The sequence below is a fragment of the Chlorocebus sabaeus genome, chromosome 5 (assembly GCF_047675955.1).
Source record: "Chlorocebus sabaeus isolate Y175 chromosome 5, mChlSab1.0.hap1, whole genome shotgun sequence".
Lineage (NCBI taxonomy): Eukaryota > Metazoa > Chordata > Mammalia > Primates > Cercopithecidae > Chlorocebus > Chlorocebus sabaeus.
This window is the reverse complement of record NC_132908.1, coordinates 717,289-744,968: the sequence shown is the minus strand read 5'-3', so window position 1 is coordinate 744,968 and position 27,680 is coordinate 717,289. Positions and strand designations below refer to the sequence as shown.

The window sequence follows — 27,680 nt, the reverse complement described above, 5'->3', positions numbered from 1 at the left end:
AAATATAAGCCGGGCGCGGTGGCTCACGCCTGTAATCCCAGCACTTTGGGAGGCCGAGACGGGCGGATCACGAGGTCAGCAGATCGAGACCATCCTCGCTAACACGGTGAAACCCCGTCTTTACTAAAAATACGAAAAACTAGCCGGGCGTAGTGGCGGGCGCCTGTAGCCCCAGCTACTTGGGAGGCTGAGGCAGGAGAATGGCGAGAACCCGGGAGGCGGAGCTTGCAGTGAGCCGAAATCGCGCCACCGCACTCCAGCCTGGGAGACTGAGCAAGACTCCGTCTCAAAAAAAAAAAAAAAAAAGAATAAAAAATATAAAAATAAAAGAAAGAGGTTTAATTGACTCCCAGTTCGACAGGGCTGGCGAGGACTCAGGAAACTTAGGATCATGGCGGAAGACGAAGGACGCAGGCACGTCTCACGTGACAGGAGGCGAGAGGGCGGAGGGGGAGCCGCCCCCGTGAGAACTCAGCGTCACGAGAACAGCACGTGGAAACCCTCCTCCATGATCCAATCGCCTCCCTCCCTCGACATGGGGATTACCATTCGAGATGAGATTTGGGTGGGACACAGACCCAAACCATATCACCCCCAACCCACCCACAACCCACCCACCAGGCAGCTCCTGGGCCCCCAAACCTAAAACCGGGTTCTATGGTGAGAGCCAAGAACAGCAGCGCTCTCGGAGGGTGGCCCTGCGGGGCGGGGCGGGGCGGGGCGGGAACCACCGTGGGCCCAGTTGCCGCTCCCTAGCCCTGTGTGTGATGGGGGCATCTGGCCTGGCGTGTCCTTAGGGCCTTGGAAACCACGTGGGCTGAGCCTGAGTGCACATCCTGCAGCCCGGCCGGACAGACCCACAGTGAACCCACCTCTTCCCTCCTGCCGCCCGGCCAGACAGACCTGCAGGTGAACCCCACGTCTCCTCTCCTGCAACCCAGCCCGACAGACCCAGGTGTGAACCCACCTCTTCTCCTGCAGCCCAGCCAGACAGACCTGCAGTGAACCCACTTCTCTCTTCCCAGTTCCTGGAAGCAGAGGCCTTGATGGAACACAGAAAAGTTCAGTAAACGTTTTGAAATCACATGTTCAGGAAAAATTAGTTAATTCTGGAGAACTCAGTTCTCCTCCCCAGGAACTTCTGACCTGGGATGGGTTTATTCCCCCGTACCGGGCTGTGGCACCTGCTGGCCCACGGGGGCTCCACAGCACCACCTGCCGGCCCTCAGCCAACCTGGGCTCCGTCCCCTCCACCAGACTCACAGGCCCCACGTCCACCCTGTCTGCCCCTCACAGGGCAGCCCAGCCTCCACATAGCCTCCCTGAGCCGCATACCCGGTTAGGAGGTGGAAAGCATCTCTTTCTCCTTCAACTCCTGAGGGTCCCACAAGAACCTGGAAATGAGGGCTGCAGTGGCTGCAGGGCAGCCTCCCAAAAGATATATCCAGGCGGGCCCTAGCGGCTCACTCTGTAATCCCAGCACGGGGGGGCTGAGTGGAAGGATCACTTGAGCCCAGGAGTTTGAGACCAGCCTGGCCAACGTGGTGAAAACCCGTTTTTTTTGTTTTGTTTTGTTTTGTTTTGAGACGGAGTCTCGCTCTGTCGCCCAGGCTGGAGTGCAGTGGTGCGATCTCGGCTCACTGCAACCTCCGCCTCCCAGGTTCATGCCATTCTCCTGCCTCAGCTTCCTGAGTAGCTGGGACTACAGGCGCCCGCCACCACGCCCAGCTAATTTTTTGTATTTTTAGTAGAGATGGGGTTTCACCGTCTTAGCCAGGATGGTCTCGATCTCCTGACCTTGTGATCCACCCGCCTCGGCCTCCCAAAGTGCTGGGATTACAAGCATGAGCCACCGCGCCCGGCCCCACCTTTAGTAAAAATATAAAAATTAGCTGGGCCTGGTGATGGACTCCTGTAATCCCAGCTACTCGGGAGGCTGACGCAGGAGAATGGCTAGAACCCTGCAGTCAGAGGTTGCGGTGAGCCAAGATCACGCCACTGCACTCCAGCCTGGGCAACAAGAGCAAAACTCTGTCTCAAAAATAATAATAATAATAAGGGCCGGGCATGGTGGCTTTCGCCTGTAATCCCTGCACTTTGGGAGGCTGAGGCAGGCAAATCATGAGGTCAGGAGATCAAGACCATCCTGGCCAATATGGTGAAAGCCCGTCTATACTGAAAATACAAAAATTAGCCGGGCGCAGTGGTAGGCGCCTGTAGTCCCAGCTACTCAGGAGGCTAAGGCAGGAGAATCGCTTGAACCCAGGAGGCAGAGGTAGCAGTGAGCCAAGATTGTGCCACTGCACTCCAGCCTGGGTGACAGAGTGAGACTCTGTCTCAAAAAATGATAATATTCACACCTGTAATCCCAGCACTTTGGGAGGCTGAGGCCGGCAGATCACAAGGTAAAGGAGATGGAGACCATCCTGGCTAACATGGTGAAACCCTGTCTCTACTAAAAATACACAAAAATTAGCCAGGCGTGGTGCAGGCGCCTGTAGTCCCAGTTACTCGGGAAGCTGTGGGAGGAGAATGGTGTGAACCCAGGAGGTGGAGGTCGCAGCGAGCCGAGATGGCGCCACTGCACTCCAGCCTGGGTGACAGAGCGAGACTCCGTCTCAAAAAATAATAACAATAAGAATAAATAACAGTAAAAATAACAGCTGGGTGTGGTGCACACACCTGTAGTCCCAGCTGCTTGGGAGGCTGAGGCCGGAAGATCCCTTGAACCTGGGAGCCTGAGGTTGTAGTGAGTTGTGATCACGCCACTGCACTCTGGCCTGGGAAAAGAGCAAGACACTTTATCAATATATATTTTTTATACATATAAAAATATATATATATATATATGCTGGAGCGACACAGTCACGGGCCAAGGACACCTGGAGCCCCTGGAAGCTGGAGAAAGCAGGAAGGGTCCTCCCTGCAGCCTCCAGAGGGAGCACGGCAAATGACACTGTGACCTCAGATGTGTGGCCTCCGGAGCTAGCAGGGGATGCATCTCTGCTGCTTTCGCCCTGGCGTGTGGTCATTTGTTACAGAGGCCTCAGGAGACAGACACAGGATGATCCCTCCCGAGGGTGAAATTCTGACACCAGCCCAGGGGAGGGACCACGCGGCTCCACCAGTGCCATGACCCCAGACAGGCAAGAGGATGCTAGCACGCGGCCTCCCTCCCAACCACTGGGGGCGGCCGTAGGCAACAGGGGGTCCTGTGGGTGCCCCCAGAGCAGACGCCTCCACCAGGCACCCCTTCCAGCCCAGGGAAAAGGGGTGCCCACACACAGTCACAGCATCACAGCAACCTGGGGTCCAGCCGGCCTCGTCCTATGTCCCCGGCCGGCCCTCGTGTCCTCTCTGATCCACATAAGCCCCGGGTTCCCAGGCCCTGGCTCAGGCACTAGCACATGGGAAGTGCATGGTAAATACTCTCTAATGATGATGATGAAACAATTTGCAAAATCGAGAGCAGGGAGCCCAGAGGCACGAGGTTGGCACTAGAGCCCAGGGGCTCCAGGGAAATACCTGTGAGTTAATGAAGAACCCCCAAGGGGCTGAGCCCCCACTGCAGCTCCACCCAGAGCAGCAGGAGGAAGCTCGCCCAAAGACCCTTCCCCTAATCTCAACAGCCCTCCTCACTCTCACATTTTCTGTAAACCCACTCCACCGCATTTCAGTGGCATTAAGTTTCTTTCATACTTTTTTCTTTCTTTCTTCTTTTAGACGGAGTCTCGCTTAGTCGCCCAGGCTGGAGTACAATGGTATGATCTCAGCTCACTGCAACCTCCACCTCCTGGGTTCAAGCGATTCTCCTGTCTCAGCCTCCCGAGTAGCTAGGACTACAGGCACGTGCCACCATACCTGGCTATTTTTGTTGTTGTTGTTGTTGTTGAGATAGAGTTTCACTCATTGCCCAGGCTGGAGTGCAATGGCACAATCTCGGCTCACTACAACCTCCACCTCCCAGGTTCAAGTGATTCTCCTGTCTCAGCCTCCCTAGTAGCTGAAATTATAGGCGTGTGCCACCACGCCTGGCTAATTTTTCTTGGTTTTTTTTAGATAGTGTCTTACTCTGTTGCTCAGCCTGGAGAGCAATGATGCGCTCTCACCGCAACCTCTACCTTCCAGGCTCAAGCGATTCTCCTGCCTCACCCTCCAGAGTAGCTGGGATTCTAGGCGCACACCACCATGCTGGGCTAATTTTTGCATTTTTAGTTGAGACAGGGTTTCACCATGTTGACTGGGCTGGTCTCCAACTCCTGACCTCAGGTGATCCACCCGCCTCGGCCTCCCAAAGTGCTGGGATTACAGGTGTGAGCCACCGTGCCCAGTCCCCTTTTGTTTTTAATAGAACATATTTCAGGCACCTCATCTCCAAGCTCAGCCAGGTATTGCCTGGAAGCCCACCTGGCCCAGGTGCTGGGGACAGCTCCTCCATGCAGCAGCAGAAGAAAGTCCTGTCTGGCCGAGAGGAGCAGCTGCAGGCAGGCGATGGAGGAGGCCACACAGGCTGGTGGCCCAAACCCCACGGGCAGGTGCAGGCAGGTGCAGGAGTGCCCAGGCCGCATCCAGGTGCGGACACGTGGTCGGAATCAGGGCCTAGAACCCCGGGGAGGGTGCGGCACAGGCTGGGGCCTAGGATGTTGCCACCGTGAGATCTCCATGGGCTGAGCCTGCCTGGGCTGGAAAGATGCCAGCCCAGATCCAGGAATTTCCTTCAAAGTTCCCATAAAACTGGCCGTTAGACGTGTAACTGGACATACAACAAACAACGGCTTAAAAAGCGAGTCGGGGCCGAGCACAGTGGCTCACGCCTGTAATCTCAGCACTTTGGGAGGCTGAGGTGGGTGGATCACTAGGTAAGGAGTTCAAGACCAGCCTGGCCAAGATGGTGAAACCCCATCTCTACTAAAAACTACAAAATTTAGCCGGACGCAGTGGCAGGTGCCTGTAATCCCAGCTACTCGGGAAGCTGAGGCAGGAGAATCGCTTGAATCCGGGCCACAGACGTTGCAGTGAACCGAGATCGCGCCACTGCACTCCAGCCTGGGCAACAGTGAGACTCTTATCTCAAAAAAGAAAAAAAAAAAGTGAGTCAGGGCCGGGCACAGAGGTTCACGCCTGTAATCCCAGCACTTTGGGAGGCCAAGGAGGGCAGATCACGAGGTCAGAAGTTCGACACCATCCTGGCTAATATGGTGAAACCTCGTCTCTAATAAAAATACAAAAAATTAGCCGGGCGTGGTGGCGGGCGTCTGTAGTCCCAGCTATTCGGGAGGCTGAGGCAGGAGAATCGCTTGAACCCAGGGGGCGGAGGTTGCAGTGAGCCGAGATTGCGCCACTGCACTCCAGCCTGGGCGACAGAGCAAGACTCCGTCTAAAAAAAAAAAAAAAAAAAAAAAAAAGCGAATCGGTCCGCAGAGTCCTGTTTCAGGGTCTCCCAGGGGTATGGACTTTTCCAGACTGATCTCCAAGATAACAGAAAAGGGTGCTGGAGGCCCTGGGAGCGGCTCCCCAGGAAGGTGAGGCCTGCCCCCATCCCTGCTTTCTTCCCTGCCTGAATTCCCCAACACTAGCTGAGCGCCTTCTGCCTGCCACGCGAGTTCCGGGTTCTTGGGTTGCATCCGGGAACACCTGGTCCGCAGGTACTCAGCGGATAACGAAGTGGACGGAGCCAAGATCCCCTCCGCTTTCTTGTGAAGGCGGAGAGACTCCGGGGCCGGAGCTGCGGCGCTGGCCCGGCCGCCCCCTGCAACCCAACCCGGGGCCGGGGACGCGCGGGAGGCGGAGGAAAGGGTCGGTCCCGGGTTCCCGCGGGGTGGGCGGGGAGCAGCAGCGCCCGGGTTCGTCAGCAGAGGGCGCCGGTCGCGGGGCGAGGTGCGCGGTGCGCATGCACCTTGGAGGCGCTTTCCGGCAGCGTGGCGGAACCACCCCTTCGTTTCACGCCGTTGGGCGACATCTCCGCGCGGCGGCAGTGCGGCCGTCATGGCGTCGCCCTTCAGTGGGGCGCTGCAGCTGACGGACCTGGATGACTTCATCGGGCCGTCTCAGGTGGGCCGGCCTGGGCGGGCGGGGGCGAGGCTGCGCTCGGTGCCCTCTCGCGCGGAGGGAAATTGTTCTGCGCCCCACTTCCTCCCCTGAGGAATGAGATCCGAATCCCGGGAGCCCGGTGGGGGCCGTCGGGGTCTCTATCGACCCCGGCGCGGGGCCTCAGACACTGCGGCCCGCTTCTTACCAACAGGGAAACTGAGGCCAGGGAGGGCGGCGCCCCCCAGCCCGCTCCTGTGCCCCACACTGTCCGGGCGGGCTGCGTGGGAGGGTCCAGCGGTCGCTGGCTGGCGCCCACCTGCCCAACCCAGGGGAGGCAGCGGAGGCGGCTCCCACCGGTTCCTAACTCTAACCCGACCCCTGGGTCGCAGCTGGAGCGCGGCGGGGCCCGCATCGGGGCCTCCTCCCCTGCACGGGCACCCTGTCAGACCTCGGGACCCCCAAGCCACAGCCTTTGTATCCGCATAAACAGGCGCGGTGGGGACCCCACCTCAGTTGAGGGCAGTGGGGGCGGCCCGCTAGACGCCCCGCAATGGCTCCTCAGTAGAGCTGTCCTGGACGTCGCCCAGGTGGGCCGGACAGCTACCCTTGAACCCAGGAGGCTGCAGGCGCCCTTATCTGGGTGCGCCTGCCTGTCCATGTCCAACAGCTCCGCGGGGCCAGAGCTGAGCAGGGCGAGAGGCGGGCTGGGAGCACTTCCGGCAGGGATGAGCTGGGAGGCGGCTTTCTGGGCTTACAGGGTTCTCAAGGAGAAGGGAGAGAAATGAACTTGTTTCCCGGGCACTGGGCAGGAGGTGATCTCCAAACAGATCCAAGCACACCTCCTCTCGATGGGCAGTGTAACCCTCTGGCCTCTGTGGTAGTCACACCCCCGTTCACCTGAAGGGTAAAGGTCAGCGTTGGTGGTCTCCGCGGGTGGGCAGTTTGCAAGGGCCATTAGCACTGGCTTTCGTGCACACTGGGACCTTCAGTGCCGCAGGATGTTGGGAACCCGTTCCCTGAGGTGAGAGCAGGGGGACAGGAAGAAGACGGTGGGACCAGCCTCAGTCCCTGAGTGTATGGCTGCGGGCAGAGCCTTCATGCCATGTGGCTGGGCAGCCATTCTTGAGACCTGGCCTCCCAGGGAGCCTCTGCCCACTCACAGGCCCTGACTTGGGGTCTGTTCCTGATCTAGGAATGCATCAAGCCTGTCAAAGTGGAAAAAAGACCGGGAAGTGGCGTGGCCAAGATTCGCATAGAAGATGATGGGAGCTACTTCCAAGTTAACCAAGTAAGGCACAGGAGGCTGCTCCACCATCTCTCCTGCCTGGCTGGTCTGAAACACTTTTCTCTGCTTCCTCCTGGCATGGAGCAGTGATGCTGAAACGCTCCACGTCTCACCAGCCCTTTTCCATTGGTCGAATTCACCTGCCATCTGGGAGGCTGGGGGTCAGGGTGCCTGGGGCAGGTGAATGAGCAGCACCCAGGCCAAACAGCAAGCTTGGTCTGCTCAGCAGAGGGCTCTTTTGCAGAGATGGTGGATCCTGTCTACCCATTCCCCCAGTTCTAACCATGTAAAATTTTCTAGTTCAGTCCCCTTATTCTTAAAGAATAGTACTTCCGGCCGGGCGCGGTGGCTCAAGCCTGTAATCCCAGCACTTTGGGAGGCCGAGACGGGCGGATCATGAGGTTAGGAGATCAAGATCATCCTGGCTAACATGGTGAAACCCCGTCTCTACTAAAAAAATACAAAAAACTAGCCGGGCGAGGTGGCGGGCGCCTGTAGTCCCAGCTACTGGGGAGGCTGAGGCAGGAGAATGGCGTAAACCCGGGAGGTGGAGCTTGCAGTGAGCTGAGATCCGGCCACTGCACTCCAGCATGGGCGACAGAGCGAGACTCTGTCTCAAAAAAAAAAAAAAAGAATAGTACTTCCTCTCTAAGTGATAAAATCCTGATGAAACTGTTAAAATTCAGGCCAGGCATGGTGGCTCATGCTTGTATTCCCAACACTTTGGGAGGCCAGGGCAGGGGGTGGATCACCTGAGGTCAGGAGAATCGCTTGAAACCGGGAGATAGGGACTGCAGTGAACCGAGACTGCTCCACTGCACTCCAGCCTGAGAGACAGAGACTCCATCTCAAAAAAATAAAGAAACTGTTAAAATTCACCTGACTGTCTGCCATTTGAACTCTAAAAAACGTCTGCCTGATCTCATGAACCACTGCACCGAGACGATTTCCAGCCCAGCACTGGGGGCCTGGCCCACAAACGAAGGGAACCCCTGGAAGGTGCTGGGGTGCTGGTGGGCCCGGCTGTCGGTTTGTGCCTTTAGGCAGAACCAACGTAGGAATACAGGGCGAGCTCAGATTGTGACTTTGCATGACACACAGGCCTAGCAGAGAGCTGGGCTGCGAGGGGTTCCCACCCAGGTCCCACCCAGTCGCCTTGCTCCTCTGGCTGCGTTCTGGGCCACTGCAGCACCCCTGGCCCTGCTCAAACCATTCCTGCCTTTGCAGGAGGAGTTGGGGGAGCTCAAGCTTGGTGCATTTTGCATCTAAGAAAAGTGGCTAAGGGATGTCGCAGCGTCCCCACTGGAACACCTCGTTCCTGCATCTGTTTGGCCGAGCCTGACGATTGTTTCTGCCCTGCCAACGGGGGGCCAGGCTCCCAGCCTTCCTCCCTCTGCTCTCCTCTTCCCATCCCTTCATCCTTTCCTTCTTTGTCCTCAGGTCTCCCGCCTCCTCCTTTCAGAGCCCACCTTCAGCTTTTTCCTGCCCCACAGCCCCGTGAGCGTGCACCGGGGCCAGCACCTGTCCAGGACCCCATGGTGGACGGGGCGGCAGCTGCTCTGCTGAGAAACCAGTGACAAGCCTTATTCCTGTGATTCTGATGCACGAACCAAGTCGTACCAAAAAGTAGACTTTGATGGCATTATGAAAATCTAGAACGTGTGTGTGCATTTTTGTAATACGTGTCTAATTTTTTAAAATTAAGCAGCACACAAGCCCAGCCAGCAGCCATGTTGGTTGTTGGTTATGAGCTGGACTCCACTATCCTCTGGCTCCATGTCCTCATGCAGAGGGGGCTCGTCGTGCGCACTGAGTTCTTCTCCCTTGTAGGACGGCGGGACCCGGAGGCTGGAGAAGGCCAAGGTCTCCCTAAATGACTGCCTGGCGTGCAGCGGCTGCATCACCTCTGCAGAGACCGTGCTTATCACCCAGCAGAGCCACGAAGAGCTGAAGAAGGTTCTAGATGCTAACAAAGTAAGTGGTGGGCGGCCCGAGGACTCTGCTTTAACCTGAAATCCACCCCAGCAGCCGAGACATTTTGCCAAGGGCAGCTTGTGCGGTGCCGCCGTCCTGCCTGCAGGTGGCACCTGCCTTTCTGAGGCTTGGGATCTCGGTGATTTACCTGTCAGTTGGTGCCAGTGGTGAACGTGTCAGGCCCGGAACTTCAGGTTCTAAATATACATCAAAATGACACCCTTGCTAGGCGCAGTGGCTCGCGCCTGTAATCCCAGCACTTTGGGAAGCTGAGGCGGGTGGATCATCTGAGGTCAGGAGTTCAACACCACCCTGGCCAACATGGCAAAACCCCGTCTCTACTAAAAATACAAGAATTAGCCAGGTATGGTGGCGCACACCTGTAATCCCAGCTACTCGGGAGGCTGAGGCCAGAGAATCACCTGAACCCAGGAGACAGAGGTTGCAGTGAGCCAAGATCATGCCATTGCCCTCCAGCCTGGGTGACAGAGCGAGACTCTGTCAAAAAAAAAAAAAAAATGTTATCCTTGGCCAGGCACAGTGGTTCACACCTGTAATCCCACCTACCCAGGAGGCTAAGGCAGGAGAATCCCTTGAACCTGGGAGGCAGAGGCTGCAGTGAGTTCTGATCACAGCACTGCACTCCAGCCTGGGCAACAGAGCAAGACTCTGTGTGGGGGGAAAAAAAAAAAAAGACACTCTTGATAGAGCTGGCATGCCCTCTCCACAGCCCATGGCATCTCACCGGGCAGCTCTGGCCACCAGGAATCAGCATAAGGCCGGCAGAGTAAGCAGCATCTTCCCCTTGCTTTGCAGATGGTGGCGCCCAGTCAGCAGAGGCTGGTTGTAGTTTCAGTCTCGCCACAGTCTAGAGCATCGCTGGCTGCACGGTTTCAGCTGAATCCTACAGACACTGCCAGGAAATTAACCTCATTCTTTAAAAAAATAGGTAGGCTTTGAACCTGGGGTAACACTGCCACTCCACACCAAGGGGGCGTCTGAGTGAGCCCAGGCTCCTCGTGCCTCTGAGTCACTGACATGCCACCCAGCCCTGAACTTCAGTGCTACGGAAACTTTATTCCCTCTGTGACCTCAGCCTGAAGTTTTGATTTGACATTTGAGAGCAGCGCCTTCTCACAGAAAACGTCTGCATTCTGACTGTGCACTTTCTGTAAGCTGGGGCTGACCAACTCCTTGTACTTTTTTAGCTGATGATATTAAGGCACTCTCTCCGGGGCTCTGCTGGGTTCAGCTAAGGCCAGCTTCGGCGGACTTCGGTTGTGTGCCTGGAGCTGGGCTTGGGTGTCTTGAGAGCCCCCAGCTAACCAGGCTCCTGTGCCCGGTGGCTCACTGGGAATGAAGGGTCTGGACCTCATGGCTACTGTGTGCCTTTCACGGGTAACCGCCACGTCCAGTCCCTTCGTTCCCAGTGAGGCAGGGCTGTGTGCTTTGTACCCGGCAGACTGCCTGTCATCCAACTGTGTCCTGGGTCCCTCACATTGGAAACCTGTTGACACTGGCAGGTGCCCCATGGCTCTTGTCTGACCCACACCCACGTCCAGTTGGTGCCTGAGCAGTGCTCTGGCACTGGGAGCCTGACCTGGTGTCTCAGGGAAAACCTGGCCTGGGGCAGCCCGTGGTTCTCCAGGTGGAAGGTGTGGGTTTCGCCCCACCGGAATAGGAAGTAAGTTCAAAGATTTTTACTTACAGATCATGGGCAGGTGGGGCACAGTGAGTCTGAAGGCAGTCCTCCAACCATGGGTTACACAAGGCAGGAATGACAGGTCAGGCAGAGAGAGAGGGACCCATGCGCTGGTGCCTCTGCTGGGGTCCAGGGCATGATCAGGCAGGTTTACCAAGCAGTTCTAATTGCTGGGCGTGGAGCCGGCGGGCCTGTCCCAGGAGTCCTGCTGTGTGTGAGGGGCGGCCACCGTGGCAGGTCTGCACACTCAGGGTCCGAGGGGCCAGTCCAGCAGGCCACGTCCAGCTGTGCCCTAGGGAGGGTCACCGGGAGCAGCGCACGTGGCAGTTCCCTGAACCAGCCACGCTAAGGAGCTGGGAGGGTGGAGGACTGAGCTGCCAAGCGGCTGCCCTGCCTCTGGGGTGGGAAAGCAAGGCCTGCATTCGCAGGGGATGCCGAGGCAACGCGGCTTAAGGAGGTCCCCACAGTGGGGCGGGGGCTTTGGCACGGGAAGTGGGTGCCACACACGTCCCCCAGCAGCACCACGGTGGTCCACACACAGGCGTGTACTCGCGTGGGCATCCCGCGCGGGGTTAGCCAGGCACCCACCTTCACCTTCCAGGGGTGCACTTTGTCTTCGACACCGCCTTCTCAAGGCACTTCAGCCTCCTGGAGAGCCAGCGAGAGTTTGTGCGGCGATTCCGAGGACAGGCCGACTGCAAACAGGCCCTGCCCCTGCTGGCCTCCGCCTGCCCAGGTGTGCTCATGGTGTGGGTGGTGTGAGAGTCAAGTTCGAGTTAAGTTAAAATGTGACATGATATGGACACAGATGACAAGGCGGGGGATAGGGAGTGGAGACGCAAGCCGGTTTCGCAGGACGGGTTAGAAATGTTGGCACAAATGGCCTTTTGTGGAGAAGGGGCTGCCCTCCCTTGGGAGCCACCCGCAGTCACCTCAGGTCCCTAGGTGGTGTTGCGTGCACGCTGAGCTCCACGTGGTGGTGGGAAGAACAGGAACGAGCACTCTTTAATGTCATCGTGATCTCCTGTGTGAGCGGGCCCGCCTCCAGAATGTCGTGCTGCTGCCTGCGGGTGCGGGGGCCGCCGTGCGCCCCCGCCAGCCCCGTGTGCCCCTGTCGCCTCAGGCTGGATCTGCTATGCCGAGAAGACCCACGGCAGCTTCATCCTCCCCCACATCAGCACCGCCCGGTCCCCGCAGCAGGTCATGGGCTCCCTGGTCAAGGACTTCTTCGCCCAGCAGCAGGTAACGGCGTTGGGCCACCCCAGGCTCAGGCTGGGGAGCGGCCAGAAGTGACTATTCTGACTGCTTGCCGCGAGGCTGCAGGAAACAGAGTCCTTGCCCTGGTGTGTGGCCTTCCCGAGCACACCTCCACCCTTGTTCCCTCCTAGTTCAGGCCATTCCTCTTCTGCTGGGCAGCACAGGGCCAGCAAAGTTCTGATCCAAAGGTGCTCACTGCTCACCCAGAGGCAGCCAGGCCTGAGGCTGCGGGAGCAGGAGGCCCTCAGGCAGCCCTGGCCACCAGATCCACAGGGTGCCCAGCACGACCCCCACCTGAGGCCCAGCGGGATTGGAGCCTGACGACACTCAGCCAGCGGGGGGCGGGAGAGAGTGAGGGCGGCCCTGGTGGTGCCTGGGCCCGGAGTGCCCGTGTCCCCTACAGCACCTCCCGCCTGAAAACACGGATTTTCACCTAGGGCTGGGGCTGGTTGGTTCCCCCGTGACATCCCTTTCCCCGGCTGGTGTGCAGTGAGAGGGCCTGAGCTATGGCAAGGCCACTTCTCCTCCTTTGGACTTGGCTGTTAGGGAGTGCAGGCATGCTGGGAACGGGTCAGCGTCGTTTTCTGTCACAGCCAAGGCCTGTCCTGTCCCAGGGCACATCCGCAGAGCCAGCAGGAAGCTTCCTGGGAAATGGAGTGAGGCTCACTGTCCCTCGGGGTCCGGCCTGGCTGCAGGATGGCTGAGTTCCAGGTCACGCCTCGGCCACTGTACTGCTGGGATTGGGGAGACGTGTGTGTGTTTCTCCTCGTAGCGCTTGACTCCTGACAAGATCTACCACGTCACGGTGATGCCCTGCTACGACAAAAAGCTGGAAGCCTCTAGACCCGACTTTTTCAACCAGGAGCACCAGACGCGGGACGTGGACTGTGTCCTCACAACAGGTGCGGTCTCGCCGTGCGGCCCGGAGCCCTCGAGCCTCCTGGTCTGCTTCCTGAGCCCCAGGCACAGGTGGTGACTGCCCAGGATCCTGCTTGCGGGGGCTCTGGCTAGAGCCTGGGGGCTTGCACGCGTGCGCGTACCCTCATCTCTCCCCTTGGAGCCAGGTGGGCCCATGTGCAGCTGGCCTGTCTCGGGGACCTGCAGCCAAGTGGCCCTCAGTAGTACCTCCTTGCTGGCTCTGAAATGAGTCTTTGGAGGTGGGCAGAGATTCTCAAGTGCAGCCCCTTCAGCTCCCATTAGTCACCCCATTCCTGAGTCAAGCAGCCCCACAGTCTCCCCAGTGTGAGGCAGAAAAGCAAACTGCGGCTGGGCGCGGTGGCTCACGCCTGTAATCCCAACACTTTGGGAGGCAGAGGCAGGTGGATCACGAGGTCAGGAGTTCAAGACCAGCCTGGCCGAGATGGTGAAACCCTGTATATACTAAAAATATGAAAATTAGCTGGGAGTAGTGGTAGCGCACCTGGAGTGCCAGCTACTCGGAGGCTGAGGCAGGAGAATCACTTGATTCCCGGAGGACAGAGCTTGCAGTGAGCTGAGATCGCACCATTGCACTCCAGCCAGGGTGACAGAGTGAGACTCCATCTCAAAAAAAAAAAAAAAGAAAGAAAAGCAGACTGCCCAAGAGGCTGGACAGATGGACACTGGGTGAGCAAAGTGTCCATCTAGGCAGGACCAGGTGGCCTCCAGAGGGGCTTCAGGAGTGACCAGGCCCGGCCTCCCTACCACGGGCTGGGGTGGACATTTGTGGCCTTCTGGGGCCAAAGTGGAGACTGCTAGGGACGCAGGCGGCTAGGATGTTCTCTGACTTTGTTGCTGGGATCTCAGCTAAAGAGTGTCTATGCTGTGGTTTCCTTGCAGGAGAAGTTTTCAGGTTGCTGGAGGAAGAGGACGTCTCCCTCCCCGACCTGGAACCAGCGCCTCTGGACAGCCTGTACGTATGTCTGCCACCAAGAACTGTTATTTTAGCTTCTAACGCCGCCTCTGGGGATAGCATCCTCCTGCTCTGGGCTTGCCTCCCCACAGCCCATCTTGGCGACCTGTATTTACTCTATAAATCTGTACTTTCACCCCATATATTTACTACACCTCCACTCTATAAGCCCTCTATCAACTATTTCCACACATGCACTGTACAGCTGCCCCAGCATTCACCTTTTAAGTTAAAGACTGAGAGAAATAATCTCTCTCTACGGTGAAATGCCTCAACTAGACACATCCACGTGACCACCTATTATTATATCCATGGTCTTTACGTTCTTCCTCATCGTTCAACTAAAATGATTAAGCATAAATTACCATCTATTTACCCCACCAAAAATAATGAATATACAAAATCACAACCACCCTTGAGAATTAAAATGAACAAAAATCTATTCGCCCCATTCATTGCCCCACGTCAGAAGTGGCTGAGTGGCTGGGCGCAGCGGCTCATGCCTGTCACCCTGGCACTTTGAGAGGCCGAGGTGGGCAGATCACCTGAGGTCAGGAGTTTGAGACAAGCCCGGCCAACATGGTAAAACCCCATCTCTACTAAAAATACAAAATTTAGCCAGGGGCGGTGGTGGGCACCTGTAATCCCAGCTAGTTGGGAGGTTGAGGCATGAGAATTGCTTGAACCCAGAAGGTGGAGGTTGCAGTGAGACGAGATCGTGCCACTGCACTCCAGCCTGGGCAACAAAAGTGAAACTCCATCTCAAAAAAAAAAGAAAAGAAAAGAAATGGCGGGGCCCCTGTGATGGCCGGGGACACTGGAGCTGTTCCTCTGTGCCTGTGACTTGTCTCCCGCTTGGAAACGCAAACGCTCATGTGTGAGGGACAGAGGCCCTGCTCCGGCGGTTGGCAGGCAGCAGCCCCAGCAGTGCTGAGGCCCCTCCCTCCTTGCCAGGTGCAGCGGTGCCTCTGCAGAGGAGCCCACCAGCCATCGGGGAGGGGGCTCGGGGGGCTACCTGGAGCACGTGTTCCGGCACGCAGCCCGAGAGCTCTTTGGAATCCACGTGGCTGAGGTTACCTACAAACCCCTGAGGTCAGTGGGATGGGCCAGATCTCTGGGCAGAGCGACCACACAGCCCCCAGCCTTCCTTGGGCTGCTGCCTCACCCGGGGTCCTCCCACAGAGATGGGCTGGGTGGAGGACGGCCTGTAGGGTTTGGAGGGGACCCTGGGCCCAGGCAGGGCCCTCCTGGTGGACTCAGGGTGTGACTTCACTTAAGCCCTCCAGGCCTCAGTCGGCCCATCGTGGGGGATGGTGACCCTGAGCCCAAGGGGCCAGCGTGGGCAAGGGTGGTGGGTGTCTGGCGCAGGGCATGCAACCACATCCCAGGTGGGAGGGCCAGGGCCTCACAGCCATCCCTGGGGAGGGAGGCCTGTTTTACAGACAGGGAGCCCAAAGCTGGAGGTGAGGTCCCCTCTGGACTCGTGGCAGTGAGCTTTCCACCCTCTCTCCGTTCTTGTCCGTCCCCCTGCCCAAGAGAGAGGGAGAGAGCCCTGGGAGCTGCCCGGTCATCCCCTGAAGCCCAGCAGGCCTCCCCTTCCAAGCGGGCAGGAGCCCGGTGGGTGTGCCATGTAGACAAACCCCACCTGTGCCCCCCAGGAACAAGGACTTCCAGGAGGTGACCCTGGAGAAGGAGGGCCAGGTGCTGCTGCACTTCGCGATGGTGTACGGCTTCCGCAACATCCAGAACCTGGTGCAGAGGCTCAAACGCGGGCGCTGCCCCTACCACTACGTGGAGGTCATGGCCTGCCCCTCAGGTAGCTCCCGTGAGGGACAGGACACGAGGGCCCCTTCTGGGACCAGAGCTGTGGGCCACCACCTACCAGGCTGGGAGTGGGAGGAAGTGGGGCACAGAGGGGCCCGGTCACCTCCCTGCTCCCAGGTGGTCAGGAGGCTCCGCTGGGGCACAGGCTGTGACCCATGTGTCCCGTCTGCTCTCCCACAGGCTGCCTGAACGGCGGGGGCCAGCTGCAGGCCCCAGACAGGCCCAGCAGGGAGCTCCTCCAGCACGTGGAGAGACTGTACGGCATGGTCCAGGCTGAGGTGCCCGAGGATGCGCCTGGGGTTCAGGAGCTGTACACACACTGGCTGCAGGGCACGGACTCGGAGTGTGCAGGCCGCTTGCTGCATACACAGTACCACGCCGTGGAGAAGGCCAGCACTGGCCTGGGCATCCGGTGGTAGGGGCTGCAGGACCAGGACTCCCAGGAGGCCATGCGTGTGCGTGACAGCGGAACCACATGCCCCAAGACCCCAGGGCTCCTCCAAAAACTGTGAGTGAGCTGCAGGGTGTGCTGGGACCCAAGCAGGAGCTGGGACTGGCCAGGACCCACGGCTGCCCCGTCACCTCCAGTTGGGTGCCTCTGGGTTCCCCGCTGGCTCTGCGCAGGTGGGGTGGCCCAGGCAGTAGAAGGTCCCTGAGGTCCCACAGCCTGTTCGTTGGCCCTGGGCCGAGGCCCACAGGTGCTGCCCTTGCTGTTGCTAGTCGGGCACCCAAGTGCTTGAGGGGCTTCAGCCTGTCTTGGGGTTGCCTGAGGAAGAGCAAGACGGGTTCCCACCCCTGACTTCTGTAGGCTTCCCCTGAAGCTCTGTGCAGAAGGTGGGAGACAGAGCTGGACCTGCAGGGGTGGTCCCACCACAACCCTGTGTGTGGACCCTGGCAAGAGGGGGTGCTGGGCCCCTGGAAAGCAGGGGTTACTGTTACGAGGCTGTGGTCCAAAGCAAGCCAAGTACGAAGTGGCAGCCATCACTAGCTGTGTCATCCCCCAGCCTGGTCCCCACCAGGCCTGTCTCCCAGCGTTTGTCTAATAAAGGCATCCCCTCAACATGCCTATGAAACGGTTCCTCTCCTGGCACATCTGCCAACACAGAATGGCCTTTCGAAGCTTTATTTGTAGTTCAGAAGCTCCATGCGCGCCGCTTCCCAGAAACTCAGGTCTCAGGGCCCACACGGCCCCGCACAGTGGTCCTGTGTGTCCACCCAGGAAGCACAAGCCTGCCGAGGCGCACACTCTGAGGCTGCGCAAACGGCTGGCCAGGGCCTCAAAGAATGTTCCAGAGGTGGCCCTCGCGCGGGTCCCCCTGGCTGAGGTCACGAGGAGGGACGCAGGCCCTAGCCCTGTGAGGGCCTGGATGGGTCACTCCTGTGGGGCTGCACTCAGGAGCCCCCACTGCAGCGCAAGGAGGGCCCGCGCCTGTGGCTGCCGCGGCTCGCCTGCCTGCTCGAAGCGCGCCCGCTCCTTGTAGAGCGCCTCCAGGACGTCAGCGGGGACCGCCTTGCCCGTGAACTTGCGCACCGGCTCCTCTCTGCAGGGAGGAGTACAGTGAGGCGCAGGGCCCACTGCCCACGCATGAGGATGGTGCCGAGGGGCGGGGGCGGGCGGGGAGGCACTTAATAAGCAGCCTCCCTCAAGCCAGAGATGCTCACTCAGCCCAACACGCGGTCCCCAGATGCCTTCCTAAGGGTCCACGTGACGGTGGAGGCCCCGGGACGACAGCCATACTCACGCTACCCGCAGGAAGGGGTTGTAGAGGCGTTCCTCGCCCAGAGTCGACGGCACTGTGGGCACGTCATCCTCATCCCTCTTCTGGAATGACCACAGGCCCTGGTCACCATTGGGCCTTCTCTGAAAGCCCCCCAAAGCCTGTGCCCCCCACCCTCTTGCCGAGGCCGGAAAGGGGCCGTGCCTTAGCCCAGGACAGCTTGGCTCTCACGTGGTCGTTGCACGGCTCTACTTTCTGCGCAAACTCCAGGTTGCTGAGCGTGTGCTCGTGGCCGCAGAACACCTTCTGCAGGAAGAGCGCTCGGTGAGCGCGCGGGCGGCCAGGAAGCGGGGAAGGTGCTCGCGCCGCAGGCCTGGCCTCCCCTCGCCGGCCGCCCTCAGGTGGGCATTCACTCTGCACCCCTGGCACAGTGCAAGTGTGGAGCGTGGGGCCTGTGCCCACGGGAGAGGAGGGGAGGGTCCAGGCCTGCTCACCGTCTCGGGGGGCAGGGTGCCCAGCTCGGCCAGGCTCTGGTACATCTGCTGGGCGCTGCCCTCCAGGCACGAGCCGCAGCCGGCCACCGACAGCGCGTCCCCTGGCGGGGGAGGGCGGGTCAGAGCAGATGGGGCGGGGCCGGCGGGAGGCGGGGTGGGCACGCTCTGCGCTGCGGGTACCCGAGAACAAGGCAGGTGGGTCCGGGCAATCGTCCTCCCACAGGAAGTAGCTCATGTGGCCGGAGGTGTGACCGGGCGTCAGGAGGCAGCGCACGTGGATGGCCCCGAACTGCAGCGGAGGAGCGCGCAGACCTGTGAGGGCGGGCGGAACCGGGACGCCCTCCCCGCCTCTCCATGGGGCACGCGCTCACCCGCAGCTCCTCGCCGTGCGCCAGCCTGCGCGTCAGCGAGAAGATGCGCTCGTCCGCGCCCAGCACTGCCAGCCCAGGACGCAGCCGCGCCAACTCCGGGTTTCCCCGCGCGTGGTCCCTGCGGGCGGGCGGGCGGGGGCCGGGTTAGGTCGGGGTGGGACAGGGCGGCGGCATCCTCCCGCCTACCCCGCCCCGCCGGCGCTCACCAGTGATGGTGGGTGGTCAGCACGGCAGTCAGAGACACCCCCTCCCGGCCCACGATTTCCAGCAGCTGAAAGGGACGGGAGTGACGATAACGCAGACGGTCCCAGTGGGCCACCCCCTCCATATCGGGGCGCCAGGTCCTGCCCCAGGCTGGCCAGGGCCCGGGGCAGCGCCAGGGAACGGGGACCCAGCGGGCGGTGACTGCGCCTAGCGCGTGCGGAGACCGCCAGGCAGCAGCGAAAGGGCGGAGGCCAGAGGCGCCCTAACTTCAGGGAGCCCCGAGATAATCGAGGAACCCCAGCCGCCAATGACGCCCGGAGAGCACTGCACGTGGGGGCTCGCTCCTGCCAGGGGGGTAGGGGAGGCTCTCGAGGGTCACGGCGGGGTCCCGGCCGCCCGCGGCCTGCCCTCACCCTCTTGGGCACGGCCACGTCCACGGCCACCGCCTCGCGCGTGATCTCCTCGATGACCAGGTACATGTAGTTGTCCTCGAGCACGGGGATGACCTTGACCTTCATGGTCACGAAGCTCGGCCACCCGTGCCTGCTCCAAAACAAACCCCCCAGCCCACGGTGCCCCTTCAGGGCGGGGCCCGCTCTCCACACCCTAGGAAGGGCTGTGCGAAGCGGGCTCGGTCAACACGCTGGGGGCCAAATGAGGAGCCCGGCTCCCCAGGAACTCCCCGGCACTCGCGTGGAATTCCACGCACCGGGCTCCAGTAGGAGCGGAACCCAGCCGGTCCCCAACCCGCCCCGGCTCCGCCCCCAGGCCGAGCTGCAGTCCCCGAAGGCCACGCCTTCCTCCCAGGCCCCGCCCCTCGGCCCCCCGCCCTGCCGCCGCAAGACCCCTGACCCCGGGCAGCCGCGTTCCCCCGCCGCCTGCCTCACCCGCACTGCTGCGCTGACGGCCCGAAGGACAGACAGACGGAGGCGGGGCCTCGGCTGCCGGTCACGGGGTCTGGACGGAGCGCGGCGCCGGGCTCGGGAGCAGCCAACCGCCCCCCTCCGCGGACGCGCCCCGCCCCCGCCCGGCCCGGATCCTGCGCGCGGTGAGACCACAAGGCCCGCAGCCGGGGGTGCGCGTGCCCGGTGGGGCGCTGCGCGCGCGCTCCGACCCCGTCGCGCCCCGCGCTGGCACCTCCTCCAGAAAGCCCTCCGGAACGCCCCGGCTGAGCCAGTAGTTTCCGAGTTCTCTGGCCCCTGATTGGGACCTGCGCGCCCCGCTTCTCAGGCCGGAGGTGCAGAGACATACCTCCCCGTCCGGGGCCCAGCCAGCATTGCTAGGTACACAGAAGGTGTCCAGCGAGTGTAGCTCAGGGCATCCTGCGGGCGGGCTGCTGCTCCGTTCTTCGTGCTTGTCTGCAGCGCCCAGGCTGGGTGCTTTCACGCACCTGGTTCCATCTGCACAGGGAATGTGCAGGGGGCGCTGGGCCGCATTCCCCAGATGGGGAAATGGAGGCACGGAGAGGAAGAGCTGTCCTTCCTCCTCCACAACCACACGTCTGGCCTGCCACTGTGGGCGGGGCCCTGAGAGTCATCTGGAACCAACAGAGGCCTTGGCAACGCACACAGCAGTGCTTGTGGCAGCAGCCGCCATAGGGAGGCCAAGCGTGGAGGCGGCACCGGGCTCGGAGCTGGCCAGGGTCCCTTTGCCTATGGAGCACGCAGCCACCACAGGCCCCAGACCTGGACCTCCCCCTCGGCGGGTGGACAACGTGAGTCCTCTGGGACGCACCACTCCTGCCACGGGGCTGGAGTCTGCCCTTTCCCCCAGAGGCCAGGAGGGTGCAGGTGCCTGCACCCTGGGTCTAATCTCAGCCAACGGGAGGGACTTTTGCTGCTCAGCCAGGCAGGGAGAGGGGGTCAGTGACTGCATGGGAGTGGGGCCACCGCTCCAGGGACCCACCTGGGGAATGGGTGGCGGTGCCTCCCCAGGTTGTGCTACGAGCCAAGGACTGGCTGCCAGGAGCTCCTGGGGGCACCACAGCATGGGCCACCAGCCTGGAAGCAGAGGTCCCACCAGATCTGGTGCTCAGTGAGGAGCAGCAGCTGCAGGTGGGTGTGGGGCCCCAGGGTGCTGTGAGGAGGGAGAGTGCCAGCAGGGCTCCACAGATGCCACCTCTCACCTGGCCACCCACAGATCTCCAAGGAGCTGGTCGACATTCAGATCACAACCCACCGCCTACAGGAGCAGCATGAGGCTGAAATCTTCCAGCTGAAGAGTGAGGTGAGCAGCCGTGTGAGCCAGCCTCAGTGCATGGGGGACAGAGGGGTGCAGGCCCAGGACACGTGCCCTGCACGGGTGTGCACACGCACGTGGCATCTGTGGGTCTTGGCCTGCCCCGTGAGTGCTGCGTGTCCCTGAGCGTGCACCAGGTGAATGTTCACCTCCCCCAGGTGGCCCGCAGGCAGGTGCACCCGCTCATGCCAGTTGTCCTACAGATCCTTCGACTGGAGAGCCGGGTGCTGGAGCTGGAGCTGCATGGAGATCACACCAGCCAGGGCTGTGCGGTCCCAGTGGAGGCTGACCCCATGTACCGCCGGGCACCAGCCCAAGAGCTAAGACACAAAGCCCAGGTGCCTGGACACTCTGATGAGACTGCAGACTCCAGGTCACATGAGCACACGGAGGGCCTGGCTGGGAGAGGCCAGAGGGAAGCCTCAGCAGGGGCCTCAGCGAGACTGGGGCTCACCCCCCTCTTAGCCCTCCCTGCCCTCCGTTCCATTCAGGTGCAGCCTAAGAACGCCATGAACCCCGAGAATGAGCAACAGAGGCTGGGGAATGGCGTGAGTGTGTAGCCACCTAGCTCAGGGGAGTGGGCAGCACCTGGGACTCCAAACCTAGGGTCTCGTCCAGCCAGCCCTATGTACCCCACAGCTGCTGGGAAGCCAGGAGCAGCTGCAGAAACAAGTGAAGTGGGCGCTGGAGCGTCAGGAGGCCCGGCAGCAGGCACTGGAGACTCGTGTGTGAGTGGTTGTCTCACCTGGGGCCCCATCCCGGAGCAGAGAGAACCCCTCACCGTGGGCCTGAGCCTCACCTCTGTGTCCTCAGGGAAGCCCTGGGCCGGCAGCTGCAGGGAGCCCGAGAGGAGGCTAGAGCAGCTGGACAGCAACTGGCCACACAGGCTGTGGTGAGGCCCTGCCCTGCCTGCTTGGAGACCTGGAGGGTGGGGGCCCCAAAAACTCAGCCGGGGTCCACTCCAAGGGCACAGGATGAGGGCTGCCTCCATCCCAGGTGCTGTGCGGCTGCCGAGGCCAGCTCCGCCAGGCAGAGGCCGAGAACGCCCGGCTGCAGCTGCAGCTCAAGAAGCTGAAGGACGAGTACGTCCTGCGGCTGCAGCACTGCGCTCTGGAGGCGGTGGTGAGCCCTGCAGGAGCACCCTGAGGCCTGGGGAGCCCAAGCCTGGCCTGGGTGTGTTGGATAGCTTCAGGGAGACCCCGGGGCACCCGCACTGCTCAGCCTGCTGGGGTGGGGGGATGGTTGGAAAAGATGGGGGGTGGGCCCCAGGCGGACACAGCCCGCCACCTCCAGGAGCACGCAGACAGTGCAGGCCAGGCGCCAGCCAACACGGCCCTCCGGACATTCCTGGAGGCCACTCTGGAGGACATCCGGGCAGCACACCGCAGCCGTGAGCAGCACCTGGCCCGGGCCGCCCGCACCTACCACAAGCGGCTGGTGGATCTGAGCCGCAGGCATGAGGAGCTGTTGGCTGCCTACAGGTGGGCCCCGCTGGGGTGGGAGGCATCAAGCATCTGTGGGTCTTTAAGCCTGTGTCTCAAAGGCTTGGTGTCCAGCAGGAGTGGCCCAAGACAGAGACTGGTCTACGCTGACAGGGCACCTGGGAACCCCCAAGCTATTTTTGACGCAGCCAGCTTGGACCTGGAACCATTGCCCGTGCCCCTGGTCACTGACTTCAGCCATCGGGAGGACCAGGTGAGGCTAGAGACCCCCAGAAGCTCCAGGCCCACGTGTCCCCCACCCACCCACTGCCCCACACTGGCCTTGGCCCCAAAACTTGCCCCAGGCCTCATCCTGGGCTCAAAAGAGACCTCAGCCCCAGGCTTCTCAGGGGCCTGCCTTGTTCAGCCAACTGAGATGTCCCCACCACAAACCTGTGCAGCACGGCGGGCCTGAGGCACTGCTCTCATCCCCACAGAAGGGACCCGGTGGAGCCTCCCAAGGGGGAACATCAGAGCCACAGTGAGTGCCCTCATGGGTGTGGGGGACTTGTGGGGGATGGGCAGAGAGTGCAACACCTACACCCTAGGGCTCCCAGTTGCTCCACCAAGCCCCTGCCAGACAGAGTCTGGTCACAGCAACACACTCAGTGGCATGTCCCCACACTGGGGTCCCTCCGTGGGTCCTGGGGACACTGATAATCACAGGAGAGGGAAGAGGAGCTGCTGCAGGTGGAGCTGGCCTTAAACACGGAGGATCAGAGAGAGCACACCCGAGGGAGGTTTCCGCTGAGACCTGGAGGACACGGGGTGGGAGCAGGGTGCCTGGTGACCTGGTCAGCCCTTGCCACTGGGCCTCCATGTTCGCAGCTGTACAATGGGCAGGGCTCCCCAAGGACCATCTCCCAGGGTTTAGGGCACACCCGTGTGAGGGTGGCATCCCTGTTGACGCTGGGGTCACTGTCTGGGCCGGCCTTGTGGTTTAGTCCTCCCTGAGCAGCCAGCAGACCCCTTGGGCCCGGGCTGCCCCTACACATGGATGGCTCCAAGGCCTAGGCCGGGCCACAGGAGCATGGGGGGCCAACGCCTCCCTCACTCACTCCCAGGTGTCCCCTCCTGGCTCTGGGAACCTGACTCAGCACGGTCACAGGTCTGAAACCACTCCTCCTTTCCTCTCCCCTCACAGGGGCCTGGACGCTGCATCCTGGGCCCAGATCCACCAGAAGCTCCGGGACTTCTCCCGCAGCACCCAGGTAGGAGGCAAGGGCTGGCCCAGGCCCCTCCTCATGCCATGCCCCAGCTCATGGTTTATACCCCCATGGCAGGCAGAGCTGGAACGGGAGCGGGCACAGCTGCTGGTCCGGGCCACGGTGGCTGAAGAGCAACTTTCTGAGCTACAGGAGTACGTGGACCAGCACCTGGGCAGGTGGGCTCTCGAGAGGGAGCACGGTGTGACCCCAGGGCCCTGGTCTGGCCGGAATGGAGGACGATGGCTGCCTCAGGCACTAGAGGCAGACCCGTCCACAGATGGGCAAGTCACTTAAGCATGGTTCCTCTGAGCAGGTACAAGCAAGAAATCCTGAGGCTGAGGAAGCTGGCAGGTTCAGGGAACCCCTGGAAAGTGGGGGCTGTGCCTCCAGCCAAGCTCCAGCATCCAAGGACCGGCAGCCACTAGCCCGTCTCCCAGGACCAGAGCAGAGCCCATCACAGCCAGCATGGAGCCCTCCCACCCCGTCTCCCACGAAACATGAGTCGGGATACAACCCCAGAGTCTTTATCGTATTTGAACACTCAGCTGGCCTGAGAAACATGGGCCCCCAGGACGAAGGCAGAACTAGGTCAGGGGGCAGCCTGGATGGGTATCTGCGAGGAGACGGCCTCCCCAGCCTACCCACCCCCAGGAACATCGTAGGCCCAGACTTGGTCCAGGCCCTCGCCAGCCACGGCCACAGGCTGCCAGGTGGGGAGCGGGAAGCGCCCAGACACCACGCGGGCCCCGGCAGGCAGCTCTGCTCTCAGCTTGTCCTCCAGCAGTGGGAGCTGAGGGAGAGAGCAGCAGAGTTGGGGGGGCAGGGCCCCCAAGCCTTGCACTCACCGGGCGGGCCCAAGCCTCAGCAGCAAACACCGTGGGGTGTGGCTGGAACTTCCCAGCAGGGCTGGCAACCCCGGACCTACCACGCTAGGGGCCAGGAACACAGACACGTTGCGGCAGTCCCTCAGGCTCACCTGCCGGAAGAGGAGTCGCCCCAGCGGGGGACAGGCCTGGTGGGCACGGGGGTAACGGCAGCTTCCGAGTCCCAGCCCCCAGCCCTGGCAGGTGTCAGCCGCACCCTGGGCTGTCAGCGGGTGGCCAGGGCTCCCCAAGTTACCTTCCAGAGATCCTTGCGGCGATAGCAGACGCTGCCGGCACAGCCGGCCCTCCAGGCGTGCAGCCGCGCCAGCGCCACCAGCCACGGGTTCAGCTCGTAGCCCACGGCCGGGCGGAGGCCGCACCTGTGGGCCGCCAGCACCTGTGGGCACCGAGAGTGTGGGAACCAGGATGGGGGCAGGGGCGCCCGCCGGCAGGTAGGGGGTGTGGGGCAGCGAAGACGTAGACACGGGCACTTACGATCCTGCCGTCGCCAGAGCCCAGATCCACCGTTTTTCCGGGGCGGCCTCGCAGCAGCGACAACACGTGCTCCACCTGCCGCGCGCTCGCGCCAACGTAGGGCACCTGGACCGGGAGGCGGCGGGAGTCCACTGGCCGCTCCCGGCCCGAACCACTCGACGTGGGGCGGAGCTCACCCCGGCCCCGCCCAGACCTTGAGCCCCTGAGCGGCAGCCGCGCTCCCCTACCCGGCCCCGCCCCCGGCCTGGTCCCGCCCCGCACCTGCAGCCGCAGCGGCACGCGCCGGAAGCCGGGCTGGAGCAGCAGCGCCCACACCGCGTAGGCCGCCAAGCCCGAGCCGGCCGCAGCCTGCAGCAGCTCCAGCGCGCCCAGCCGCCGCTCGCGTAGCTCCGTCAGCGCCTCGGCCGGGTCGTCCTGCTCCATGGCTGCGGGACGCGCGGCTCAGGGTCGTCCGCCCAAGGTCCTTCCCGGCTCGGGTCCGCGGCCTTCGCAGCCTGGCCCGGAGCTGGCGGTGTGCCCTTCCCCTCCTGCCGGGAGCCGCCGCGCGACACCGGAAGTGGCGGCAGAGCCCGCGCGGTCGGTCCGTCGCGCTGTGCGCTCCGCCCGGACCGGCTGCCCTCCCGCGGGTTCCGGCGAGCGGCAGCCTCGCGGGCTCTGCCCCGCCCTGTCCCGCTGCAAGCCAGCGAGGGTCGGCTCCGTTGGTCCGCTCTGCGGACCGCTGTCTGCGGCCTGTGCTGGCTGCTGGCGACCCGCGGAAGGGGACAGGCAGGCCCTGCCCTGGGGGAGCGCACGTCCCAGCGGGATACACCCGGCGATCTCACGGGCTAGAGGCCCAGGGAAACGTGGCTGCGCGTCTTTGGCGTGGAAGGAAGGGAAGCCTGCCTTGGAAAAGGGGCGATCCTGGCCCCAGAAGCAAACGGGGGCTCGTGTGGGGCTGCTGGAGCCCAGGGAGCCGGTGGGAAAACGGCTCCCCGGGATGAGACATCGTCCAGGCGCCAGCACCCCCATGACTGCCTCGGGGAGACTGGTCGGGGGCGCTCAACTGACTCGGACACCCAGCGCCAGCCAGATCCCTGGAGGACGTCCTTCCAGTTCTTTCCTGCAGCCTGAGCGATGAACCCCAGTGGGCGGGAAAGAGATGGGGGTCTGGGGTCTAAGGGAGAAGGGCATGGAGGAGGGGCTGACACGGAGGAGAGCTTGAGCAAGCCCAAGAAAACAGATGCTGGCTCTCAGGCGAGTGTGGTGGGAGGAAAGCCGGATGTCACAGGTGGGGGCCTCTGGCGCCTGCCCAGCTGCAGGGGAGGCAGACAGCCCCGGGAGTTGGGAGATCACCTTCCTTTTCCAGAAAGCAACACACAAAAAGACCGAGTTCCTGGAGTTGACCTTGTGAAGCCGGGGGTGGGAGGTGCAAGTGGAAGAGCCGAGCTCTGGGTCAGGCAGCTGGGCCACGACCTCCACACCCAGGGTAGGGCTGGACACCCACGGATGTCGGCGATTGCCTGTGCGCGCCCTGGCCTGGCTCTTCCTTAAGTATCCGTGGCTGGGGTCGGGAGCCCTTGCAGGGAGAGGCTGCTTCCAGACCTGGGTATTCCCCAGACCACAGCCCCCAAATGCAGAGTGTCTCACAGGCCTGCCCACATGTTGGCACCAGCCCCACCCAGCGCAGTGTGTCCTGTCCCCTGGGGGCCTGGAACAGCCCTCCCAGGAAAGGAAGGGTGTACACTGAGCTCTAGGGGGAGCTGACAGTCCATTCCTGTCCTGCTGCCTGCATTGTTTCCTGCACCTAGAGCAGTTACCTAGGAAGCACTGAGAAAAAGCTTATTGGATGAATGTACCTAACTGGGCTCTAGTGTGCACTCCCCACTCATCTTTTTTTCTTTCTTTCTTTTTTTTTTTTTGAGACTGAGTCTCACTCTGTCGCCCAGGTTGGAGTGCAGTGGCGCAATCTTGTCTCACTGCAACTTCTGCCTCCCAGGTTCAAGTGATTCCTCTGCCTCAGCCATCTGAGTAGCTGGGATTACAGGTGCATGCCACCACGCCCAGCCAATTTTTTGTGTTTTATTAGAGACTGGGTTTCACCATGTTGGCCAGGATAGTCTCCATCTCCTGACCTCATGGTCCGCCCGCCTCGGCCTCCCAAAGTGCTGGGATTGCAGGCGTGAGCCCCCACGCCCGGCCTTCCCACTCCTCTCACATCCACACCAGGCACTCTGCTTCTTGGTCTTTGGGCAACCCCCAGCCACCTGTGCCTGTGTGAATTGGCACTTGCCTGGAGGTGTCTGTGATCCATAGGCCCCAGGCTCCTGTAGCTCCTGCCCATGTGCTCACCCACACCATCTCCCTATCTCCCATGCCACTTTGGCCACCCTTCCCCAGGGCAGGCATGAAGCCCCTGGCCTAATGTTCCAAGACCCACTGGGGCACCATGGTGCTCCTGTGGCCCTGCGTCTGCCTGTGTCTCATGAGAAGATGGCTGGTTGCAAAGCCAGGGCTTTCTCTGGGAGGCTCTGTAGGTGCAGGGCTCAGGCACTTCCTGGGATAGGTGGGTAGAGGCCAGGGTGCGGCCAGGGCCCAGCCCAGGGTGTTTGTGAACAGGTAGACTTGGGTGTGGCCAAAAAGGGGAGGTTGTAGAAAGCTGGCCAGAG

At 61.6% G+C, this 27,680-nt stretch overlaps 4 protein-coding genes and 1 long non-coding RNA gene across 10 annotated transcripts; 2 read left to right on the top strand and 3 right to left on the bottom strand.

Moving 5' to 3' along the window:
- Window positions 1-696: 696 nt before the first annotated feature.
- Window positions 697-5,838, bottom strand: LOC140711641 (uncharacterized). Its single transcript, XR_012092880.1, has 3 exons — window positions 4,408-5,838; window positions 2,683-2,780; window positions 697-1,042 (listed from the first exon to the last, which is right to left on the bottom strand). It is a non-coding gene; the product is annotated as an uncharacterized lncRNA (long non-coding RNA).
- Window positions 5,839-5,924: 86 nt separating this feature from the next.
- Window positions 5,925-17,023, top strand: CIAO3 (cytosolic iron-sulfur assembly component 3). Its single transcript, XM_007980653.3, has 11 exons — window positions 5,925-6,051; window positions 7,223-7,318; window positions 9,146-9,289; window positions 10,106-10,238; window positions 11,593-11,727; window positions 12,115-12,233; window positions 13,021-13,150; window positions 14,067-14,139; window positions 15,094-15,231; window positions 15,798-15,955; window positions 16,144-17,023. The coding sequence occupies exons 1-11, from the start codon at window positions 5,986-5,988 to the stop codon at window positions 16,380-16,382; spliced, it is 1,431 nt and encodes a 476-aa protein (XP_007978844.3). The 5' UTR covers window positions 5,925-5,985; the 3' UTR covers window positions 16,383-17,023.
- A 47-nt stretch (window positions 17,024-17,070) lies between these two features.
- On the bottom strand, window positions 17,071-20,105 carry HAGHL (hydroxyacylglutathione hydrolase like). Of its 2 annotated transcripts, XM_073014980.1 has the most exons (9): window positions 20,002-20,105; window positions 19,164-19,293; window positions 18,753-18,817; window positions 18,547-18,664; window positions 18,356-18,464; window positions 18,176-18,276; window positions 17,886-17,987; window positions 17,706-17,785; window positions 17,071-17,504 (listed from the first exon to the last, which is right to left on the bottom strand). In XM_073014980.1, the coding sequence occupies exons 1-9, from the start codon at window positions 20,025-20,027 to the stop codon at window positions 17,336-17,338; spliced, it is 900 nt and encodes a 299-aa protein (XP_072871081.1). In that variant the 5' UTR covers window positions 20,028-20,105; the 3' UTR covers window positions 17,071-17,335. The 2 variants fall into 2 exon arrangements, with proteins under 2 accessions (XP_072871081.1, XP_007978855.3); XM_007980664.3 differs by lacking the exon at window positions 20,002-20,105 and having other exon boundaries at window positions 19,164-19,385.
- A 56-nt stretch (window positions 20,106-20,161) lies between these two features.
- Window positions 20,162-24,190, top strand: CCDC78 (coiled-coil domain containing 78). Of its 4 annotated transcripts, none has more exons than XM_073014979.1 (13): window positions 20,162-20,464; window positions 20,685-20,804; window positions 20,890-20,976; window positions 21,192-21,536; window positions 21,607-21,716; window positions 21,802-21,880; window positions 21,985-22,110; window positions 22,282-22,469; window positions 22,584-22,683; window positions 22,871-22,950; window positions 23,614-23,680; window positions 23,757-23,853; window positions 23,991-24,190. In XM_073014979.1, exons 1-13 carry the CDS (start codon window positions 20,162-20,164, stop codon window positions 24,008-24,010), a joined length of 1,722 nt encoding a protein of 573 aa, XP_072871080.1. In that variant the 3' UTR covers window positions 24,011-24,190. The 4 variants fall into 4 exon arrangements, with proteins under 4 accessions (XP_072871080.1, XP_037845492.2, XP_072871077.1 ...); XM_037989564.2 differs by having other exon boundaries at window positions 23,753-23,853; XM_073014976.1 differs by having other exon boundaries at window positions 22,548-22,683; window positions 23,753-23,853.
- On the bottom strand, window positions 24,186-26,963 carry ANTKMT (adenine nucleotide translocase lysine methyltransferase). 2 transcript variants are annotated; one of them, XM_007980684.3, is made up of 5 exons: window positions 25,297-25,629; window positions 25,036-25,140; window positions 24,797-24,937; window positions 24,603-24,653; window positions 24,186-24,467 (listed from the first exon to the last, which is right to left on the bottom strand). In XM_007980684.3, exons 1-5 carry the CDS (start codon window positions 25,456-25,458, stop codon window positions 24,315-24,317), a joined length of 612 nt encoding a protein of 203 aa, XP_007978875.2. In that variant the 5' UTR covers window positions 25,459-25,629; the 3' UTR covers window positions 24,186-24,314. The 2 variants fall into 2 exon arrangements, with proteins under 2 accessions (XP_007978875.2, XP_037845498.1); XM_037989570.2 differs by lacking the exon at window positions 24,603-24,653 and having other exon boundaries at window positions 25,297-26,963.
- Window positions 26,964-27,680: the final 717 nt, after the last annotated feature.

Excerpts from the sequence above, each read along its gene's own strand:
- HAGHL (XM_073014980.1), bottom strand. The coding sequence starts at position 20,027 with ATGCTGGCTGGGCCCCGGACGGGGAG. Across the intron at positions 18,818-19,163 it reads ACGTGGCCGTGCCCAAGAGG|CTGCTGGAAATCGTGGGCCG; the intron begins GTGAGGGCAGGC and ends CGTCCCTTTCAG. Across the intron at positions 17,988-18,175 it reads GCACCCTGCCCCCCGAGACG|AAGGTGTTCTGCGGCCACGA; the intron begins GTGAGCAGGCCT and ends CTCTTCCTGCAG.
- ANTKMT (XM_007980684.3), bottom strand. The coding sequence starts at position 25,458 with ATGGAGCAGGACGACCCGGCCGAGGCGCTGACGGAGCTACGCGAGCGG. Across the intron at positions 24,654-24,796 it reads GCCGCAAGGATCTCTGGAAG|GTGAGCCTGAGGGACTGCCG; the intron begins GTAACTTGGGGA and ends CTCTTCCGGCAG. Across the intron at positions 24,468-24,602 it reads TGTTCCTGGCCCCTAGCGTG|CTCCCACTGCTGGAGGACAA; the intron begins GTAGGTCCGGGG and ends TCTCTCCCTCAG.
- CCDC78 (XM_073014976.1), top strand. The coding sequence starts at position 20,162 with ATGTGCAGGGGGCGCTGGGCCGCATTCCCCAGATGGGGAAATGGAGGC. Across the intron at positions 20,977-21,191 it reads TCTTCCAGCTGAAGAGTGAG|ATCCTTCGACTGGAGAGCCG; the intron begins GTGAGCAGCCGT and ends GTTGTCCTACAG. Across the intron at positions 21,881-21,984 it reads AACTGGCCACACAGGCTGTG|GTGCTGTGCGGCTGCCGAGG; the intron begins GTGAGGCCCTGC and ends CCTCCATCCCAG.
- CIAO3 (XM_007980653.3), top strand. The coding sequence starts at position 5,986 with ATGGCGTCGCCCTTCAGTGGGGCGCTGCAGCTGACGGACCTGGATGAC. Across the intron at positions 6,052-7,222 it reads ACTTCATCGGGCCGTCTCAG|GAATGCATCAAGCCTGTCAA; the intron begins GTGGGCCGGCCT and ends TTCCTGATCTAG. Across the intron at positions 15,956-16,143 it reads GGTCATGGCCTGCCCCTCAG|GCTGCCTGAACGGCGGGGGC; the intron begins GTAGCTCCCGTG and ends GCTCTCCCACAG.